Source organism: Clarias gariepinus, chromosome 7 (assembly GCF_024256425.1).
Source record: "Clarias gariepinus isolate MV-2021 ecotype Netherlands chromosome 7, CGAR_prim_01v2, whole genome shotgun sequence".
NCBI classification, from domain to species: domain Eukaryota; kingdom Metazoa; phylum Chordata; class Actinopteri; order Siluriformes; family Clariidae; genus Clarias; species Clarias gariepinus.
The window spans coordinates 23,947,848-23,966,135 of NC_071106.1; the positions used below are offsets into that span (position 1 = coordinate 23,947,848).

General features: G+C 40.2%; 1 protein-coding gene across 1 annotated transcript in view; it reads left to right on the top strand.

Moving 5' to 3' along the window:
* Window positions 1-18,288, top strand: part of reln (reelin) — a 1,039,407-nt gene that overhangs the window by 182,342 nt on the left and 838,777 nt on the right. Inside the window, exon 5 of the mRNA XM_053500241.1 lies at window positions 17,573-17,580. Within this exon, the coding sequence (XP_053356216.1) occupies window positions 17,573-17,580 (8 nt within the window). The remainder of the gene's footprint in view (window positions 1-17,572; window positions 17,581-18,288) is intronic.

An 18,288-nucleotide genomic window follows, 5' to 3' on the forward strand; every position in this document is an offset into this window, starting at 1 on the left:
CAATGGTAATTTCAAATTCAGCATACGTGGACTCACATCGCTGTGCTTGTTGTAACTAATAAAATGCTGCAGCTCCTTCTTCAGTCTTTCCACTCTGTGACCGCTGAATTCCGACATGACACTACACTAGGCTACGTCTTGACTCATTTGTATACGGACGGTAATTAGAGGTTTACTGAGGGCACAGGGGAGTGTGTGTGTATGTGCATGCGTGCGTGCGCTGCAGCCTGTAAATGAATACACACAGCAGAGGGACAGAGATATGAGGGATATCTAATACCGTATTGTGTAGTGTCCCCTTTTTTGGTGGATTTTTCCGCTACCGCAGATCATTTTATCAACTTGTAATATATTCGTTTTGTGAGTATATTAACTTGTGCTTTCTCAACATTTCCAAATTTTTATTTGATATAAATAAAAGAGCCACCCTTGTGAGTAGTTCTCCGAATTTATTAATGTTATTATTCTTATTATTATTGTAACGCACCTGCGCGTGTGCAAAAAGCCTAAAACAATATTGTTTTATTGTGTTTATGTGCTTTAAATATACACTAAACAATAAACACTGCCTTTTGCAAATTAAAAATAAGTTGCGTGTGCGGCTTTTAAATGCTGATAAACGTGTGCGCAGATATAAGCAGATTTATTGATAAAACTACAGACATGAAAAGAAACAAACACAAAAATATGCGCTACTCGCTGAAGACAATGCGACAGCACGCCGAATCCCTGGGCTTTGACTGCGCTTTGTCCATTCATTAGTACTGTAGTAGTACACTAAAAAATGCTGGGTTTCTATGGTTATATTCCTGCCACAATTCTGAGCGCGGGGTTTGACATTTTTAGAGCAGACAAAGCACTTTATGCGCATGCAGTGTACCCACACAGACATCCACACACTACTTCTGATTGGCTGTTCCTTCTCTATCAGCTGGCAATATCGATCGAGTGCTTTTAAAATGGTCATTGTCTCAAAGCAGCTTTACAAAAAAAAGTTAAAAATTTAAATTATATTATTATATATATTAAAAATACAAATGAAAAGTAATTATATAAGGGAAGCATTGTAAAAAAAGTGTATTTATTTATAAATATTATAAACAAATATTATACTATTTATTTTTAAGTGCCATTTCAATTCAAATCCAACATTTTAATGGTTAGTGATTGGTGCATGGGCGTCAACTCGCACGTTCTATAATATTCCATTGTCATTCATATTGATGTTGTTTTAGAGCTCTTTACTAAAGCATTCTTTAGTTAGTAAGTAAGTAAGTAAGTAAGCAAGCAAATGAAAGAGAAATGAATAAATAGCTTTAAATGGTACTTCAGTGTAGTAAAAGTACCCTAGCATGAGTTTATGTATAATGAAAATATTATGCATAAAGAAAATCTAATTTATATATTTGTGTTCAATTAGATTCTTAACATTTTAATGGTTAGTGTTTGTTGCAGACATTTACACTATTTTTGGGGAAGAGCTTGGCTTGTACAGGCTACTTTACACTGATCAGCAGTCGACGCCCTGCCGTAACCGGCAGATCAAAGGAGCAGTTATGATCAGGAGCTGAGTTTGGAGGCCAGGTTGGTTGGTTGGAAGCATGTTTGAAGGAGAAGATAACATCACAAACACACACAAACTCTCCGTGCATACACACCCACAGTACAGTATGAGACAGGTGCGCAGACACACACAATCTCTCCATGAAAACAACTTCGTAATACACCTGGCCATTAATTAAAATAAATATTTAGGCCTAAAAAAGATGCTTTAAAATCCATCTAAAATTCATTTATCGGCATGTATAAACCCGCGGCTCGCACTAATATAGGCTACTTGATAGATAAACGCTTAATTAAATAATAAAATTATATCAAATAAGAACTTTATTTAAAAGCCAGACCGACCAAATTTCTCATTCACTGCTGAAGTAGTTAAATAATCTTATACTTTAGATACGTCGGTTACATTTTAAAAGTACAATCGCAAGTAAATTACAAGCTGCATGTAATGTTGTAAAATATAGATAAAGCAGTATTAGAAACAAATATATGATATGGTAGTATACTCAGCAAAAAAAGAAACGTCCTCTGATTTTCAACTGTTTTTACTTTCAGTAAACTTAATGTGTAAATATTTGTATTAACACTAAAAGAGTCAACACCATAAGACATAAACTAAAAATGGTTCACAATGTGTCCCTGAATGAAGGGAGGCTCAAAATCAAAAGTACCAGTCAGTATCTGGTGTGGTCACCAGCTGCTTGAAGTACTGCAGTGCATCTCCTTCTCATGGACTGCCTATTGCAGACAGTCTGAGCACTGATGAAGGGATTGTGTGTTTCTGGTGTGACTCGGGCTGTTGTTGTGGTCATCCTATACCTGTCACGCAGGTGTGATATTCGGATGTACCGATCCTGTGCAGGTGTTGTTACACATGGTCTTCCACTGCGAGGATGATCAGCTGTCCTTCCTGTCTCCCTGTAACGCTGTCTTAGGCGTCTCAAAGTGCGGACATGCGAATTTATTGCACTAGCCACATCAGCAGTCCTCATGCCTCCCTGCAGCATGCCTAATGCACGTTCACGCAGATGAGCAGGGACCCTGGGCATCTTTCTTTGGGTGTTTTTCACAGTCGGTAGACAAGTCTCTTTAGTGTCCTGCGTTTTTTAGAACTGTGACCTTAAATGCCTACTTTCTGTAAACTGTTAAGGTCTTAACGACCATTCCACAGGTGCATGTTAATTAATTGATTATGGTTAATTGAACATGCATGGAAAAGATTGTTTAAACCCTTTACAATGAAGATCTGTAAAGTTATTTAGATTTTTACAACATTATTGTTGAAATATACAGTCCTGAAAAAGGGACTTTTCTTTTTTTGCTGGGTATATATAAAATGAAAAAGCTCAATGAGTGCTCAAATAAAGCAAATGCAATTATTAATGTATTGTGTATATTTAACCTCATTTAGCCGTTTAAGTTATATGAAAAATAACGTTCCTACCGGCCCACTATTATTTTCTGTTTAAATTTAAAGATGGCCGCGTGTGTGTGCAAAAAGACGAATACAATAAAGACAAAAGTGAATAATCTTTAATAAAGTTAGCCTAATACAATATTGTTTCCAATGCTGAAGCAAACATAATTCTGTTTAAATCTATTCTCTGACTACAATGCAACAGCACTCTCCGAGGTGACACCCAGACCCCCCAGTAACTGTAACTCCTCTTTTCACCTTTCATTTATGATAGGTGTGAAGTTATCAAACCGGTTTTGCTGAAGGGGGAATTCGCAGAAATGGGGGGTTTAAACCGATTTAACAAGACCAAGCAGAAGTCTCTGCCTAAAATGTATTTTGCCAGCAAACCATAAAAATATTATGTATTTAATAAAACTGTATTGAAACAAAATTGTGTATTCTCCTTATTTAATATCCCTTCCAGAACATTTTTGTCCAAACGTTGTATGGTTTACTGATCATAATAGACCTGACGAAGGGCTTTAGATGGGGTCAGTAAGATTGAAGTTGTTGTGAGAGCTTATGACAGACATGGGAAGACATTTCCGTTTGGAGATAGCGTGGGATTATTAATTAATAAACTTAAAAGGAAACCAAAAGAAAACTGAAAACACAAAATAAACAGAGCTCCGCCATCTACGCTAGAACGGACGGGATTCTGGAAACTAAAACAAAAAATTAAAGATGCTTTTGGGGCATTTGGCCTTACTGAGAATTTATAGTAGGAAAAAAGATAGAGTAGAGTTTGTGCTTTGTGCACTTTAACCCGAGAGCACATGCTAAACTGCTGCGTGTCGCTCGCCCTCACTTTCTCACCGGTGTCTTAGACAGATACAGATGTGGTCATTAAGACTGCGCGTGTTTTCCCGCGGGATGCCTCAATTTAGCGCGCGGCGCGCCGCAACTTGCCGTAAGCAACATTCGGGAATTTAAATAAATGTGTTGTGCTTCACTGAATATCCGCCAGATGGCGCATGGAAGGACTTTATTTAAACGCCGGACCAAGTACTGTACAACGAAGAATTGTGTATAATTACTTAGTCTAAAACAATATTGTTCCCAATGCTGAAGCAAACATGAATTTTATTTTGCTTTACAACAGATCTTTCATGATAAATGTGTGTATATGTGCTTCATATTATTTTCATAATGATGAAATGAGATGCCCAAATTCGTGCTTTAAAATTCTTAATAAGTTTCTTATATATTTTTTGTAATGTTTTAACAGGGACAAAACAGTGAAAGACATGGCAATGTCTCGGTTTACATGGTGTTGAAATTAATTTAATTTCCTGATAGTAGGCTGATAGTCTTAACTATGCGAATGTCCTGATTCGTGAATATGCCAACATATCTTATTTAAAACGTAAAAAATGTGTCGACATCATCAGAAGACATGAATGAACTATATATATTATATTATTAAGTAAATATTATTTTATGACCACGAGCTTCTTCTGGCATTTTATAATAATCATCATATTTGCTGTTTGTGTTCAGCATTTAATAATTATTTCATACATTATTTAACCACGGCTGGAAATAATAGCTGGCATGTGATGTGATTGTGAATTCATGACTGAAATAAAGCAGTTTGTCTTTTGTAAAGTACTTTCACTTTACAAAAGGCAGCGTTTTTATAAAGCGTTTTTTAAAGGCAGCGTTTTTATGTAGGTTGATAAACGCGTGTTGTACAGTATATACACCGCGACAGCGCGCGCAGTTACTCACTTCTCACCTTTCATGTAGGTCTGCTCGGACTAATTCGTTTTAAACCCCTCAAAAATGTGTGTGTATACAGCCCCAAACCTCCATCAATTATTAACAATAGCATCTATTTAGAAAAAATGCCCCAGTGATTTCGGAGCTTCAGGAAATCTCCCGGGGCTCTGCGCATAACACCGGGCCAACTCATGTCGAAAAGAATTTATAAACGGTTTCTAAACGTGGGCTATTGTTTTTTTTTTTTGTTTTTTTTACTTATAGTATTTGTTAATTTAATTTAAATAAGGTTTGGGCTCAGGACTTCGATTCGGCATCGTGATTCTCCTCTTTAATTCACTCCATAGTTTTAATCAGCGCTCAGCCGCATGCAGGGAGTTTTCCAGAGCGCACCGGCAGAAGTAGACTAATGATTATGAACGCGTCGGGTAAACAGCAAGCAGACTGACTCTGAACATTTAAAAAAACGTTTGCGTTCATTTTCTGACGCGCTCAAGTTCACCAAAAACAATACAGAACAGCGCAGCTTATTTGCTTTCAAACATTTATAAAATCACGTTTTTTCGTTATTGTGAGTGCACTTAAGTAAAAGTTGAGTCATATAAAGGCATGTAGTCTTATATAGTTTTATTATATAGTTTTTGCACATTAATCAGAGTCCTCATCTGTTACATTTTTGAGGACAATAGTTTTTTTTCAATATCGCTCCTCGCTCACTAGTTAGGCGGCCTCCCCTTCAGATATGCGAAGAAGCGGGGCTGCGGAATTAAGCACGAATAGTGAAGAAGAGCTCTCCTTGCTAAAGATCACGGGCTTCCAATCCGCGCTATAAAATACTCGGGGTTTGTTGGTTTACAGTGGATTTTACTACGCGGTGTGAATGAGACGCGCGCACACAACGCGGAAGTGCGGCATGCAAACGGGGCAATTGGAACGCGCCCCAGACTTCAAAGAAGAGCCAGCGCGAGCGGACGGAGGCAGGAGCTGCTGTCCGCGGATGGCCGTCGTACTCGTATTTTATAGCGCAGGGCGCAAACCCGGGATCATTATATTATTTAGCATTATAAGACTAAAAAGTGGCAGCTGGCACGCCTAAAAATAGACGCAGGTTAATTTTTTTATAGTCTAAATTAAAATCCTCCTCTGTAGTGCCTCCTATTCCTATTAATCCTATTGTTCTGTTAGTGTCACTGCGTGTGCTTACAATGCCAGACAACATTCAAATGCAAACTATTCACTCTCCCCAGGTGTGAATCAGCTGTTCTCACCTATACATATTAACCTATACGTTCTCACCTAAAGTGTTTAGGTGAAATTCCACCTATACAAGTGTGACAAATATGCAAAGAAAAAAAAATAGGAAGGGGCAAATACATTTTCATGGCACTTCACGTGTAGTCAGATTGTTCCACTGGGCTGAAACTGTAGCAGGTGGAGTTATAGCACTTTTCAAATCACACTTACTATACACTGATATGAATAACTTTGAATGATGAATGGTACGATATTATGATCTCGGGCTTGCTCCACATTATAAAAGCAAAGCGCGGAGATGGAGATCAGGGAAGTACGTGATGTGGTGGAAAATAGGCAGTGGCGGTTCTACACTGAATTGCTCCGCGGGCGAGACTCCCTCCCGCCCCCCGTCAGCGCCACTTCTAACCAACCAAACCCCCTGTCTAAAGTCTGCTCGGTCTTGTTAATTTGTTTTAAAAAACCCCAATTCTGTGAATTCCCCCAGCAACGAAACCGGTTTGATGACTTCACACCTGTCGTAAAGGTGAGATGGGGGATTACAGTAACTGTGGGTGCGCTTCACCTCGGAGCACGCTGTCGCGTTGTATTCAATGAATAGACTAAAACAAAATCATGTTTGCTTCAGCATTGGAAACAATATTGTATTAAATTAACTTTATTAAAGATTATACACTTTTGTATTCTTTGTCCACACACGTGGGCATCTTTAAATTTTTAGATATTGATCCTTTCTCGATGCAGCAAATTTTCTGAGCAAATTAATAATAATTTCCATGAATGAAAAGCAGGAAGAAGAAAAGGTTACGCGAAAATAAGAAAAAGCTTTAGAGGTAAATGCTGTGAAATGCTTCAAATGAACAGATTCTGCCTATAACAGGTCAGGGACAGTGAGGCTGGATCCAGCAGCGCACCACATCCCACATCATAATACATGCTGATGATGACCAACACGTCTCCCCTGATCTACCAGAGCCAAATAAAAAGAATGACAATCAAACAGAATAAAATTAGTAGCAGCACTAACTTGTGCTAGTTATTATTATGGTGGTCAATATTAATTGAAATAATGTTTCTCAGCATTATTTCGTGTTAATATTGACTACCCTAATAATTAAAATAAGTAACTAGTTTACTAGCGTGAGCTACTGCTGCTACTGATTTTATTTCAGCTTACCTGTTCAGTTTTATTGCCATTTCTTTTTAAAATATTGTCTTTATAGATTTATATTTGTCTTGATGTTCTTTTTTTTTTCGTTTCTTTGACCCAATATATGTTCAGTGATACTTCAAATAACATGTTTAAATAGCATTGATTTCTGTATTGTGTTATATTTTTATACTAGTAACTGGTGTTAAAAATGTATCTCCACATTAATGAGCCAATGTATTATGGTGTGGGCTGCTGTGGGCCAGGAAGTCCAGGGCCACTTTTTGGTCCCAGTCCGCCCCTGTAATAACGAATGGAGAAAGCGCAGTCAAAGCCCGGGGATTCTGTGTTCCGCGGGGGCCAGTCGTGAATAGCTGACACTCAGTGACAGCCAATGAAATTGAAGCATTTTTGTTGCTTTCCACGTGGTGTGGCGTTGCTTAAATAATATCTGTATAATATCCGTATATATCCTATAAAATCGTCCAGACCCTGGTTCGAATTCCGCTCTGGGTGAAAATGTAATAAATGTGAATCCTTTGTTTTACACTTTTTGCTTATGATAATCATTAAATTACAGCAACTGTGTGGTGAGTGCTAATGTGTTTCATAGCTTCAAAAAAAATTCTCAATTGCAAACATGCATTTAGTACTGATGCATAACTTGATAATGTAATGGCTATATCATGGTATTTTAGCGAATAGCACCGGCATTTTGAGCACTGGCTGGGAATCGAACCCGGGTCTCCCGCATGGCGGGCGAATCACCTACCACTGAGCCACCAGTACCCGTCTGCGTTGAATGCGCGTAAATATAGGCTAACGTCATACATCTTTGTAGTCCTTTTGCACACGCGCGGGTGCGTTACAATAATAATAATAATAAATTTGGAGAACTACTACTACTAATAATAATAATAATTCTGAATGAAAATGAAGAATAAATACATATAATTTTGAGCTTGACACGTTTATGAGCTCTGTCGCTTGCCGTCAATGGGCGCCTAAGAGACATAACATTTTTCGGCTTCAGTAGACACACAATACTTTAGACTGAAACACGACTGCCCCCTACAGGTATTGAAGGGCATTTTCACAGCTTTCCGCGCGCACTCGCGGCAAGTCGTGGGATCCCTTTTCCGAAAACGTGCGTTTTTTAAGGCCAGATCTGTAGAGGCTTGGGCTTTGCCTGTGTCCAGGGGAACCAAAAAGTGGCCCTGCACTTTCTGGTCTACAGCAGCCCACATCATAATACATTGGCTCATAAATGTAGAGATACATTTTTAACATCAGTTACATGTATAAAAATATAACACAATACAGAAATGAATGATTTCTAAACATATTTAAAGTATCACTGAACATATATTGGGTCATATTAGTAAAACAAAGAAACAAAGAACCGGACATAAAAAAAAAACATATAAAACTATAAAGACAATATTTTAAAAAGAATGGCAACAAAACTGAACAGGTAAGCTGAAATAAAATTAGTAGCAGCATTAGCTTATTCTAGTAAACTAGTTACTTATTTTAATTATTATGGTAGTCAATATTAATTCGAAATAATGCTAAAAAACATTATTTTGAATTAATATAGAGTACCATAATAATTACTAGCATGAGTTAATGCTGCTACTGATTTTATTCCAGCTTACACGTTCAGTTTGATTGCCATTCCTTTCACTTGGCTCTGGTAGATCAGGGGAGAGGTGTTAGTCATCATCAATTCAATTCAATTCAATTCAATTTTATTTGTATAGCGCTTTTAACGATTTACATCATCACAAAGCAGCTTTACACAATCAAAAGAACTAAGTTTGTATGAAATGTAAATGTGTATGAATCAAAAAGTTATGATTGTCCCTGATTGTCCCTGATGAGCAAGCCTAGGACGACGGCGACAGTGGCAAGGAAAAACTCCCTGAGATGGTAATAGGAAGAAACCTTGAGAGGAACCAGACTCAACAGGGAACCCATCCTCATCTGGGTGAAAACAGATAGCAGGGATTGATGTGCATAATAATATGCGAGACTGGAAGTTCAATATAAGAGGAGATGTGTAAAATTAAGTCCAGTTTGTTCCTGGAGGCTCAGGTAGACTGTGAAAAATTTCAGTCCTGAACTATTGAGCGACTGAAGTCACAGGTCCTCAGAGAACAGCAGTCTGCATCAGTCGAGGACAGGACCACCTTCATGGAAAAGTGGAACCAACCCCAGTCACCACACGCATTCCAGGCAGACCACACGGGGGCATCCATGTGATAAGATCTCCAACCAGAAGCAGGACTCCAGGATGAGTTAGAGAGGTCCAGTGGGCAGAGGGGGTCTGGATCACTGGCAGCTCAGGAGCGACATGTATAGCTCGACAGAGAGATAGGTAGAGGAAAAAGGAGAGAGGGAGAGAGAGAGAGGAGAGAGCAGAAAAGGAGAGAGCAAAGAGATGGAGAAATAACAGTTAGGTATGGTCACAGTCGAACAATGTAAAAAGTGAATGTATATTTAGTGCAGAGTGCAAGCAGAGACTCCGGCAGGACTAGCTATGACAGCATAACTAAAAAGGGAGAGCCAGAAGGAAACACAAACATCAGCAGGCACTGGTTTATCCTCACTGACCTGCTGCACGTACAGCTTACACTGACGAGTGGTATATCTTACACTGATGTATAATATCTAACAAAAAAAAAGGCAAATTTTTCTTTTCCTCATAAAGTGTATTGAAAACACTCATAAAGTGAAATTCCACCCATACAAGTGTGACAAATATGCAAAGTGTAACGGTTAACCCCTAGAGGGCGCCAAAGCGCCTGGGTTTGTTTTATGTTATAGTTTTGTTTTAGTTGGACTTCATGTCCCAGACTGCACCTCGGTCAGGTGACATAAGGATTCACCTGAACCGAGGTAAGCTGATTAAGTTGATTATAAAAAGCCTGACTGAACTTCAGTCAGGCGTCTAGCTTTTGTTGCAATTTATATGATTTCTGTTGGTGTTATTTATGTGTTTATATTTAATAAAAACCTGATCCTGAAACGCCAGCTCGTCTCCTGCGATTATGCCACCCAAACACAGACACCGAGGTAAGAATCATGACAGAAAGCTAGACCTTACAAGTGGCATAGCGGAGGTCTCTCCCCTAGATTGTTTTTGGGGGGGAGCAATCACCATCTCGCCCGAGCTGGCCGAATGGATACAGGACAGCGAGGAGCAAGGAGAGAGGGAGCTGTTGCAGAGCTGGGAGGGCTCCCATAGCGTGGGATTATTAATTAATAAACTTAAAAGGAAACCAAAAGAAAACTGAAAACTCAAAATAAACAGAGAGATTAGAGAGCGCGTGCTAAACTGCTGCGTCTTCTTCAGCACGCTTTGTCTTTGGCCATTACATTTGGCCTTTCGCGTCGTTACATACATATCCACAAATACTTTAACAACATACACTTATCACGAAATTGCATTTTATATGAATGTTGGTGTATGATCGCCAAACACTCTTGAACCTCCGGCCTGCTGTGGAAAATTTTACACGGTTTAAGAATAATGAGCAAAATCACTTGCCCCTATTCTTATCGGGAATACCTGCTCACCTCTACCGCTGTGCAGTTCCAGGTCGCCGGAAAAAGCGCTCCCGTCACCGAGGGAAACGCAACGGTCGTCAAGTGATGCTTAAGGCCTGTTTGGCGTGTTTTTCTGAGACCTTCCGATCAATCTATGGAACTGATTAGTACCGTATTATGTCTCGGGATTTCACGGACGCGGTACCCTGGCTGGTACCTGAGGTTGGCTCGGGTGAATTTTCTCGGTCGCATTGTAGTGCGCCACGTTTTTGCCGGCTGCGAGGGGTAAATACGGGGAACCTGCGCTCGCTTTGTCGGGCGCCCTGGCCTTATCTTAACCTGCCCTTGACTCTAAACAGGATGACCAACATGGGCCTGGTAAATGTGAGGTCAATAACCAACAAAACTTTCATTCTAAAGGAGTTTATCATCTCACGTGGTTTGGACTTTCTTTTTATTACGGAGACATGGCTAAGTGTTGGTGAGTACAGTGCCTTCTCTGAACTTCTCCCCTCATCATATGCCTATCTAAACTCCCCGAGGACATCGGGTCGAGAAGGAGGAATCGCGGTGGTCTATAGAGACAACTACTATTGTAAGCAGCTGTCGTTACTGACTTTTTCCAGCTTTGAGCTGAACTTATTTGAGCTTGGCCGCTCTCACACAGTGCTGTGTGGAGTGATTTATCGTCCACCTAAGTATAATAAGGACTTTCTTATATAATATAATATATATTTCTTATAATAAGGATTTTTTGGCTGAAATGATGCCGAAATATGATCGTGTCCTTATTGTGGGTGATATTAATGTTCATGTCTGTTGCCCTGAGAATCTGTTGGCCAAAGATTTTTTAAGTTTAATTGATTTGTTGGTTTTGTGCAGTCAGTGTCGGGCCCCACACAGGAGCAGGGACACACCCTTGATCTTGTTTTATCTCATGGATTATCTATTTCTAACATTGAAGTCTGTAATGCAGTTTTTTTCTGATCATATGCCTGTTTTGTTTAACTCTGTTCTACCAAATAATGATGTTAAAACCTGTTTCCGTGCACGGTGCTGTTGCGTGTTTAACTCCTCCACTGCTGCTCAATTCTCTGATGTGTTTAAGGCATTAGCATCCTGGTTCCATTCCACCTGTAAGGCATCTTTGGACTCGTGGCTCCATTAAAAATCAGGCGAGAATGACGAGACACGTGCTGTCAGATGTGAGTGTTAAAAAGTGGAGCGCAAATGGAAAAAGGACAAATTGCAAGTGTCTTTTAGTTCGTTGAGAGATAGTTGGCGTCTTTATCAGAAAACTGTAAAAGCTGTGTAGCTTCAATAGGTTATAGTTACAACAACTCATTTTACTGTATTCCTTTTAGCTTACTGTGTCACGGTCAAAAGCTTGTGTGCTCCACACCTTTCTGTATCCTTCCGTGTCTTAACAACAACTAACAACTAACGTGCGTGATAGACATGAAACTGTGGGATGATGTCACAGAACAACTCATGAAATGATGTCACAATACAAATTATGAGTATGATACTTAATGCTTAATGCTTAACTAATAAACTGAAATAAGATAAACATAACAACAAATCACAAGAATTAAATATGGCCCTTACAAGCTGCAAAACCCAAACATTACTCTGAGTTAATTTTAGCAAACTATCATAAGCCTCACGTTTTATTTCAGTCTTTTAATGCAATTCTTAATGGTCCCCAAATTGCCAGTTTAGAAAACTCATATAAAATGTGTAAGAACTTTCTCCAGTTTTTTATTGATTAGGTTTCTTCTACAAGGGATCTTATTACATCTTCTGCATGTAACGCATCTATTTCCATTTCTGTCTCTAGCTCTGCTGTTTTTAACCAATCTCTCTTTCCTTTCTGTTAGAGATTATTAATATTATGAAGCCTGCAGGATCTCCTGCTAAACCCATTCCTCCACATCTTTTCAAAGATTCCATTCTAGGTCCTATACTCTTAAATATCATAAATAGCAGCTTGGGTTCTGGGGTGGTACCCATACATTTTAAACATGCAGTTGTGCAGCCTTTGTTAAAAAAAAAACTAATCTTGATCCGTCTGTGTTGTCTAATTACAGACCAATCTCTAAGTTACCATTTCTGTCTAAGATTCTGGAGAAGGTAGTTTATACACAACTAATAAGTTATCTTGGTGAGCATGGAATGCTTGAAGTCTTTCAGTCTGGTTTCAAGGCTCTTCACAGTACTGAAACAGCTCTGTTAAGAGTCTTAAAGGGAACATCCAGAAACATGTTTCAGTAAATGTTAATATGATCTTTAGGGTCCTAATGAAAAGTTTGTAATATATTTAATAAAAATTTCTCAATGGTTGTGTAAATAAAACACTATTTTTAAATGGTAAAAACTAGCTCTGTTCTCAGCAACCTATTTCAGTGCATGTTCTTTTAAATGCTTATGATCTCTGCTGAGCCCGCCCCCCCAGTTCTGTGGGGCGTGTCTTCACAAAACATGTGGGGTATAGCCACGGGAGTGTAGTCCAGTGCGGGCAATGCTTTGGACTGCATTACCCACAACGCAGTGCTTTGTGGGAAATGCAGTCCAAACTGGAAAATGCTGGAATATAGAGCCTGAGCCTGTTTCCTTCAGTCATTCTGAGCCTGTTTTCTTCAGGGCTGTTACGCTGCCGCGAGCAACAACAACATAAAGCGGAGAAGCTTACTGAGAGAGATACGGACACCATGTGTTTACTGATCTGTTTACATAACTTCTTAATCTTCGACAGACATTGTTATAAACCATCTAACGTAACAAAGGTAAGCATAATATAGTTTTCCGACTACCTACACCATTTGCAACTAGACAATCACCTTAATGCATTGTTTATTATAAACGGGCGATTAGGGATTATATAGAGACGGATGTACATAGAGAAGAAGCCATAACCATGTTCTATGAGAGTATAACTTAACTTACACTCCGCATTCATCGTGATTATTAGAAAAGGCGATCTGCAAAGAGTCATAGAAAAAGAAATTAATCACTGAGCTGGGTGAAGATGAAGCAGGAACACGAAGCGTTAGTACAGATCCATTTTTTAGGAGCAGCTTCCTAGTAAAACCTGCTTTATATTGACCCGTGTTTATAAAGCAGTCTGGTTTAGGTAAATCGGCGGGGACGTTAGCTTTAAAAACTAAATTCAGCCACTGCGTCCTCAGCGGCTCAGATATTGGTAGTGAATGACGACCGCTGTGTTCGCTATTACACTCAACAACTGTACACAACACTCGCTTAGACGCTCCAAGATTTTGCTCCAGCGGCGAAAAACAATGGCCGACAGCTTCTTTCCACTCGGGGCAGGTCTTTGCTAAAATACCAGTGTCAATCAACTAGTGTAGGAGGGGCCTCTTGTGGTGTGGCGTCACATCGACAGGCATTTGCGATTGGCCTGATTTCAGAAGGGGCATGTTATTGTAATAAATTAAAAGAAAACCACTGGGCGGCTCTTTATCATCGTAGAGTGGTTGTGTACGCACTCTCCTAACACACAGTTCAGTCCAAACAGCTTAAAAAAGTGCATGTAGGCCTGTATGACCCCTTTAAATGATATTTATTGTATTACCAATTCTGGTAACTCTGTGATTCTTCTGCTGCTTGATTTAACAGCTGCCTTTGATACAGTAGACCATGACATTCCTCTGTCACGCTTAGAACACTGGGTGAGAATTAGGGGGACAGCTCTAGACTGGTTTAGGTCCTATCTTATTGATAGAAACTTTTTCTGTTAGCCTTGGAGATCTTGACGTGGACGCGACTCTGGCAGACGAGCTAAACACCTTCTATGCTCGCTTCGAAGCTGCAGCTAAAGACGCTAGCTATGCTAATGCTAGCGGCGCTAATGTCTGCAGACAGGAAGACACTGCCAGCACCGGAAACGCGTTCATCATCACCGAGCATGACGTAAAGAGAGCCTTCAAGAGAGTGAACACCAGGAAAGCAGCAGGACCAGACGGCATCTCAGGTCATATTCTCAGAGCCTGCACAGACCAGCTAGCACCTGTGTTCACTGAGATATTCAACATCTCTTTATCTCAGTCGGTGATCCCCACATGCTTCAAAGAGTCCATCCTTGTTCCTGTTCCGAAGAAACCTCATCCTGCTTCTCTCAATGACTATCGCCCTGTAGCCCTTACCTCAGTAGTGATAAAGTGCTTTGAACGCCTGGTCAGAGACTAAATCAAATCAAATTCAAATTTTATTTGTCACATACACAAACATACACAGTACGAAATGTAGTGAAATGCATTATACGACTGCCATTGACCCCAAAAGAGAGTTAAATTTTACAAATAAGAAATAAATATGAATAAAAGAAATACGATAGAAATTAAATTACAAAATTAAATTAAACTAGGAAAAATAGAACTAAAAATAAAAATAGAAATGTGCTATGAAAAAATAGAACTAAAAATAAAAATAGAAATGGTTGTACGGTGTGTGCAAATATGCATGGAACAAAGTGTCTTAGTGCAGAGGTTATTAAAGTGTCTTTGTGCACTGGTCCAGGATGTAAATGTAAAACTGTAAAATGTAGTGTAGTTGTGAAGGTAGGTGTGCAAAGTTATTAAAGTGTCTTTGTGCAATGGTCCAGGATGTAACGTACGACATGTAGTGTATATATGAAGGAAGGTGAGCGTGTAATTGTCCATAGTGTTCATGGATGTAAGAAGATTGATAGATTTGACCAATTATGAAAATATTGTGTAATTCTGCATAGTGGTGTGGTTGTGGTTGAGAGACCTTATCGCCTGCGGGAAGAAGCTCCTCCTCAGTCTCTCTGTGTTGGCCTTCAAGGAGCGGAATCGCTTCCCAGACCGCAACAGAGTAAACAGTCCGTTATTGGGGTGGCTGAGGTCCTTCACGATCTTCCTGGCCTTGGTCAAGCACCGCTTGTTGTAGATCGAGTGCAGGTCAGGGAGCTCGATGCGGATGATGCGCTCAGCTGATCGCACCACCCTCTGTAGAGCTCGTCTGTCCTGCATGGTGCTGTTCCCGAACCAGGTCGTGACTACATCATTTCTTCACTACCGGACACACTCGACCCACTACAGTTTGAATACCGCCAGAACCGTTCCACAGACAATGCCATCTCCCATCTCCGCCACACATCACTTACTCACCTGGACACTAGGAAAGGGAATTATGTTAAAATGCTCTTCATCAACCACAGCTCTGCATTTAATACCATAATTCCCTGCATACTCACCACCAAGCTGGAGCACCTGGGACGCATCAATGTGTCAGTGGATCTCCAATTTTCTGACTGGCAGACCACAGGCAGTAAGGATGGGCGGACATGTCTCAGCCTCACTCACTCTCAGCACTGGAGCCCCCCAGGGTTGTGTTCTGAGCCCCCTGCTGTACTCTTTGTACACCCACGGCTGCGTGGCCACTACCAACTCCATCGCCATCATCAAGTTTGCTGACAACACTGTCGTGGTGGGCCTGATCACCAACAATGATGAGTCGGCCTACCTAGAGGAGATTGTATATCTGGAGAACTGGTGCCAGGGGAACAATCTCCTCCTGAACGTCAGCAAGACAAAGGAGGTGATAGTGGACTTCAGTACTAAGCAGGAGAGGAACTACAGTACCAGACCCCCATCATCAACTGGAGCGGACAGCTTCCGATACCTCGGTGTTCACATCATGCAAGACCTGTCATGGTCCTGTCACATCAACACCATGGTAAAAAAGGCCCGGCAGCGTCTCTACCACCTCAGACGCTTAAGAAACTTTAGACTGCCCTCTAAGGTGCTCAGGAATTTATACTCCTGCACCATAGAAAGCATCCTGACGGGAAACACGACCTGGTTTGGAAACAGCACCATGCAGGACAGATAAGCTCTACAGAGGGTGGTGCGATCAGCTGAGCGCATCATCCGCACCGAGCTCCCTGACCTGCACTTGATCTACAGCAAGCGGTGCTGGACCAAGGCCAGGGAGATCGTGAAGGACCTCAGCCATCCAAACAATGGACTGTTTTCTCAGTTGCGGTCTGGGAAGCGATTCCGCTCCCTAAAGGCCAACACAGAGAGACTGAGGAGGAGCTTCTTCCCGCAGGCGATAAGATCTCTCAATCACATCACACCACACAGGAGTAATATCTTTTAAACATTGACACTGACTGGACAATCATGGACACATGCATGCAATTCATATTTACATATCTGAAGCCATTGCACATGCCACTTTTTATAAGTCACTTTATACAATACATGTCTATCTGCCATTGCACATGACACTTTGACACTCTGCCACTTTGACCCTTTAAAACATTTTAATGCCACTTTAAAACATTTAAAAATTTATATATATATATTTCCCCCCCTATTCCTATTTTTCTATATTTTGTAATATTTTTACATGCCCTTAATTGTACAGTTTGTTTATTTTACTAGTTACATTTATTTTCCTTTGTATTTCATTTCGTTTTATTCATATTTATTCCTTATATATAGTTTTTATTTTTTATTTTTTATTTATTTTTTTAAGGTCACCGGCGGTCGTACAAGCATTTCACTGCATATCGTACTGTGTATGACTGTGTATGTGACAAATAAAATTTGAATTTAAATTTGAGTCATCATCAGCTCCTCTTACATATGGGGTCCCACAGGGGTCTATCCTTGGACCCCTTCTTTTCCCGTTATATTTGTTGCTGCTCGGCTATATCCTGAGAAATCATGGCATCTCCTTTTACTGCTATTCAGATATCAGTTAAATGTATCTCCCGTTAAAACAGAAGGAAGGCTACTCTGTCAAAGCGTTATTAACATGTCTAGATGATATTAAGGCATGGTTAGCCCAAAATCTTTTAAATTTTAATGATAAAAAGACAGAGGTTTTGGTATTTGGTCCTGGTTCCAGGGGTAAAGTTCCACCTCTGGATTTAGGAGGTTTGAAGCAGTATGTTAAACCTACAGCATCGAATCTAGGGGTTATTTTTTATCATGGCCTTAAACTTGACAAACAGATTAGTGCTCTGGTCCGTCCAGTTTCTTCCAGTTAAGGCAACTGGCAAAACCTAAACCTGTTTTGTCCTTTAGGCTGTTCAAAATAGCCATCCACGCCTTCATCACCACTCGCATTGATTATTGTAATGCTCTGTGTCTTGGGGTTTCTCAGACAGCATTACATCGGCTACAGGCGGTCCAAAACTCTGCTGCTCGACTATTAACGTCTATGCGTAAAAGAAAACATATCTCTCCAATTCTGGCTTCTCTTCATTGGCTCCCGGTACAGTACCGAATTAATTTTAAAATTCTCTTGGTCACGTTTAAATGTTTACATGGCCTTGCCCCTCCCTACCTCTTAGAACTGCTCCAGCCCTATGACCCACCCCGGTCTCTCAGATCATCAGATAAACGTTTGCTGATGGTACCCAAGACCAAATGCAAGCTCAGGGGTGATTGGGTGTTCTCTGTGGCGGCTCCCAAATTATGGAATGATTTACCATTGACCATTCGTGAGGCCACATCATTGAGGGTGTTAAAGTTTCATCTTAAAACTCACATGTTTTCCCTGGCATTTAAACCAACATGACATGTTGATTTTA